Source organism: Babylonia areolata, chromosome 33 (genome assembly GCF_041734735.1).
Source record: "Babylonia areolata isolate BAREFJ2019XMU chromosome 33, ASM4173473v1, whole genome shotgun sequence".
Lineage (NCBI taxonomy): Eukaryota > Metazoa > Mollusca > Gastropoda > Neogastropoda > Buccinidae > Babylonia > Babylonia areolata.
Window position 1 is genome coordinate 21,373,504 of NC_134908.1, and position 5,000 is coordinate 21,378,503.

General features: G+C 45.1%; 1 protein-coding gene across 1 annotated transcript in view; it reads right to left on the reverse strand.

The window, feature by feature from the left end:
• Window positions 1-5,000, reverse strand: part of LOC143277111 (apicoplast pyruvate carrier 1-like) — a 25,556-nt gene that overhangs the window by 8,301 nt on the left and 12,255 nt on the right. The window contains exons 4-6 of the mRNA XM_076581848.1: window positions 3,716-3,855; window positions 2,699-2,825; window positions 765-895 (exon numbers count right to left, since the gene is read on the reverse strand). Of these exons, the coding sequence (XP_076437963.1) occupies window positions 765-895; window positions 2,699-2,825; window positions 3,716-3,855 (398 nt within the window). The remainder of the gene's footprint in view (window positions 1-764; window positions 896-2,698; window positions 2,826-3,715; window positions 3,856-5,000) is intronic.

Sequence of the window (5,000 nt, forward strand, 5' to 3'; positions counted from 1 at the left end):
AGAGAGGGAGAGAGATAAAGAGGGAGAGAGACAGACGGACGGAAAGAGAGAGAGAGAGACAGATACAGAGAGAAGACAGAGACAGAGAGAGAGAGAGAGAGAGAGAGACAGAGAGGGAGAGAGACAGACGGACGGAAAGAGAGAGAGAGAGACAGATACAGAGAGAAGACAGAGACAGAGAGAGAGATAGAGAGGGAGAGAGACAGACGGACGGAAAGAGAGAGAGAGAGAGAGAGATGGGAGACAAACGAGCGACAGTTTTACCCAGAGAGAGAGAGACAGACAGACAGACAGACAGACAGAGACAGAGACAGAGAGAGACAGAAACGGAGAGAGAGATAAAAAGTGACAGATACAGAGAGAAGACAGAGACAGACAGACAGACTGAGAGAGACAGACAGACAGAGAGAGACAGAGACATAGAGAGAGGCAGAGACGGAGAGAGAGACAGATACAGAGAGAAGATAGAGACACAGAGAGAGAGAGATAGAGAGGGAGAGAGACAGACGGACGGAAAGAAAGAGAGAGACAGAGAGATGGGAGACAAACGAGCGACAGTTTTACCCAGAGAGAGAGAGACAGACAGACAGACAGAGACAGAGACAAAGAGAGACAGAAACGGAGAGAGAGAGATAAAAAGAGACAGATACAGAGAGGGAGAGAGACAGACAGACGGAGAGAGAGAGAGAGAGAGAGAGAGAGAGAGAGAGAGAGAGAGAGAGAGAGAGAGCACCAAAAAACAGACAAACGAACGACAGTTTTACCCAAAAGCCTTGTACGTTCCTGGCGGAGTTGTCCCTTTGGACAGTGAACAGTGATCTCCCTTTAAACGTTTCCTTTCAGCACCGGAAGTTGCGTGGTCCGGTTCGACGCGTGATATGACGTCGTTAGCTGTCTGCGAGAACGGCAACAACATCCAATCAAATCAAGTTATTCATAATTATGGTAAAACTACTGCTACCACTGTTACCACTTGTAATCAGTTCACAAGTGGAGTGATGGCCTAGAGGTAACGCGTCCACATAGGAAGCGAGAGAATCTGAGCGCGCTGGTTCGAATCACGGCTCAGCCGCCGATATTTTCTCCCCCTCCACTAGACCTTGAGTGGTGGTCTGGACGCTAGTCATTCAGATGAGACGATAAACCGAGGTCCCGTGTGCAGCATGCACTTAGTGCACGTAAAACAACGCACGGCAACAAAAGGATTGTTCCTGGTAAAATTCTGAAGGAAAATCCACTTCGACAGGAAAAACAAATAAAACTGCACGCAGGAAAAAATACAAAAAAAATGGGTGGCGCTGTAGTGTAGCGACGCGCTCTCCCTGGGGAAAGCAGCCCGAATTTCATGCAGAGAAATCTGTTGTGACGAAAAGAAAGAAATACGAAATACAATGCTGAATTATATACAATAATCATCATCCATCATCCTCCTCCATCATCCTCCTCCTCGTCCTCCTCCTCCTCCTCGTCCTCCTCCTCCTCGTCATCCTCCTCCTCCTCCTCATTCTCATCATCATCATCCTCATCATCAATCTCATCCTCCTCCTCCTCCTCCTCCTCATCATCATCCTCATCATCATCAATCTCATCCTCCTCATCCTCATCATCAATCTCATCCTCATCATCATCGTCCTCATCCTCATCCTCATCATCATCCTCATCAATCTCATCCTCATCTTCCTCATCCTCATCATCAATCTCATCCTCATCCTCATCCTCGTCCACATCCTCCTCTTCTTCTTCATCCTCCTCCTCCTCTTTCTCCTCTTCCTCTTCGTTTGTGGGCTGCAACTCCCTCGATAATTCATGTCTCATATGTACGAATGAGTTTTCATGTGTATGCTTTTTACCTTGACACGTAGGCAGCCACACTCCGTTTTCAGTTGGGGGTGCATGCTGTGTATCTTCTTATTCATTTTTTTGTAATCTATCGAACGCTGACGTTACTCAAATACTAGTTGTAATAATGGTGATAATACATATGATACTACTAAAAATATAGCACAATGGAAACAAAAAACCCTGCTACTACTGTACTGTCTCTCTCTCTCTCTCTCTTCCTCCCTCCCCCTCTCTCTCCTAACTCACCATCTCTCTCTCTTTCTCCCTCTCTCACCCTTCACTCTCACTCCCCTCTCTCCCCCCTCTCTCTCTTCCCTCTCTCTTTCTCTCTATCTCCCCTCTCTCTCTCTCCTTCTCTCTCCCCCTCCATCACCCCTCTCCCTCCCCCCATATCTCTCCCCACCTCCATTCCCCCTCTCTCTCTTTTCTCTGCTTCCCCACCTCCATCATCTCTCTCTCTCTCCCCACCTCCATTCCCCCTCTCTCTTCTCTCTCTCTCTCCACCTCCACCCCCTATCTCTTTCTCTCTCTCTCCACCTCCATCCTCTCTCTCTCTCTTCTCTCTCTCTCTCCCCACCTCCACCCCCTATCTCTTCTCTCTCTCCCCACCTCCATTCCCTCTCTCTTCTCTCTCTCCCCACCTCCATCATCTCTCTCTCTCTCTCTCTTCTCTCTCTCTCTCTCCCCACCTCCACACCCCCTATCTCTTCTCTCTCTCTCCACCTCCACTCCCTATCTCTTCTCTCTCTCTCTCCACCTCCATCCTCTCTCTCTCTCTCTCCCCACCTCCATCCACCCACCCCCTTCTCTCTCTCTCTTCTCTCTCTCCCTCTCTGTGCCCCACTCACTAGCTCACCTCAGACGAGGGAGGTGGAGGGGGTCTCATTCCCCACACAGACAATGGTAGCAACACGGCATAAAGGGCGGTAAGCAGCAGAAAACTGAAAGGGGTTCTGTCAAGGATGTCACCTTGGCTGAAATATCTGTGGGTCGAACCAACAACAAAAAAATAGATCAAATAGAATGTTTCTAAAAAATAAAAATAAAAATAAAAATAATGATAATAATTTTTTTTTTAAATCTAAGATGTTCCTCGCATAATTTTGTTAAAAAAAGTCCACTCATAGTAAAAGTAAAACAACTGCATTTGCAGACAGAATAAAAAAGAAATGTAAGAAAAACGGTTGCGTTTCACTGCGACGAACTTTGGAAAATAGCCAGAATTTCATTACACAGAGGAATCAGCTGTGACAAAAAAAAAAAAAAAAAAAAAAAAAATCAATATTATGCCATACTATACCAAACTATACTATATCATTCCATACCATACAACACAATGCAATGCAATACAGTATAATACAGCGGTACAGAGAGGAAGTGAAAAATAAACAAATAGATAAATAATAAAACAAAAACCGTCTCAAAACATGGAAAAGAAAAAAAAGAAAAAAGAAAAAAAAACAACACCTTCAGCTCCATGATATCGTGTTGAGCAGATCGTAATTGTGACGAGAACTGGATGATTAAATCACACAAGTGTTTGATGTGTTATGCCCAGAAAGACAGAACTCAGTCTGTGTGTGTGTGTGTGTGTGTGTGTGTGTGTGTGTGAAGTCAAGTCAAGTCAAGTCAAGTCAAGATTTTATTCCATGATGGTAAATTGAATAAGCAATAATTGCTTTTTTTTATAATTTTTTTTTTACATCAAGCCATCATTGTGTGTGTGTGTGTGTGTGTGAGTGTGTGTGTGTGTGTGTCTGCCCCCCCTCTCTCTCTCTCTCTCTTAAAAAAACAAAAACAAAAACAAAACAAAACAGACAAATAAACCCGATCAATCAAACAAACAAACAAACAAACAAAAAAGCGTACTCACCTCCCTTGTGAATAAACTTTATCCGGGGCCCTGTTCTCTGGATTGATAAAAGCGGAAATGACGAAATTCCACAGCACTGCACCTCCCCCGAAACCCGAATTCACAAACCCGTACACGAGACTTAAGTTGCGAAAATTGTGCTGAAAAAAAGAAAAGAAGAAAAAAAAGAAGAATGATTGAAATAAGGACTGAACGACAGAGTGAAAATTACACAAACACTTAACTCACTCAGTACGGCCAGTCCTCTCTTCTCCTCCACACAGACCCCTCGGATGTCCAGTGGGTGTCTGAATGACCCAACCTTTAGCTTCCGTCGTCAGAACTGTGGTATTCTTTGTCAACATTCACCTCTTCAGTATAAGAGCGTTCCGCTTGCAATATTTTGATGATGGTAATTGGGATGAAACGCTGTTAATGTCGTCTCTTTCGCCGTTCGTATGGAGAGAGTTAACCCAGCGATAATTGGGTGGCAGAATGGTTAAGACGCTTATCTGCCATTACAGTGTCACGGCGAGGGTGTGGGTTCGAATCCCGCTCTCGTCACACGTCCTTCCTCCCAAGTTTGACTGGAAAATCAAGCCGAGCGTTTAGTTATGCGGGTGAGACCAGATAAACCGAGGTCCCGTGTGCAGCACGCACTTAATAATGATAGTAATAAATAATAATAATAATGGTATTTATATAGCGCTGGATCTTGTGCAGAGACAAATCAAAGCGCTTTCGCACCAGTCGTTCACACGCATGCATAACTCTAAAACTGTAGAAACTAAAGACAAGGAAGGGCAGGCAAGGGAGGCTATTTTGGGAAGAGGTGGGTTTTAAGGCCAGACTTGAAAGAGCTGAGTGTAGAGACTTGACGAAGCGAAAGAGGAAGTTCATTCCAACTGCAAGGTCCAGAGACAGAGAAAGAACGGCGGCCAACAGCCGAGTGTTTGAATCTGGGTATGCGTAAACAGAGTGGATCCGAAGCCGATCGTAGTGAGCGAGATGGAGTGTAGATGTGAAGGCAGCCGCAGAGATAGGAAGGGGCAGTTTTGTGAATGCATCTATAACATAAGGAGCTGATCTTGTACTTTATTCCGTGTGAGACAGGGAGCCAGTGGAGATGTTGTAAAAGAGGAGTGATGTGCTCAGATCTTTTCTTTCTGGCACACTGAAAAAAGAGCCAATGGCAGCATAACGATTGTGCTCTGACAACATTCTTCAGATGAAATCCACTCTGGCTCCGGGTACACAGATATACGAGCATTCGCTCAAGGCCTGACATAGCGTGTTGGGTAATGCT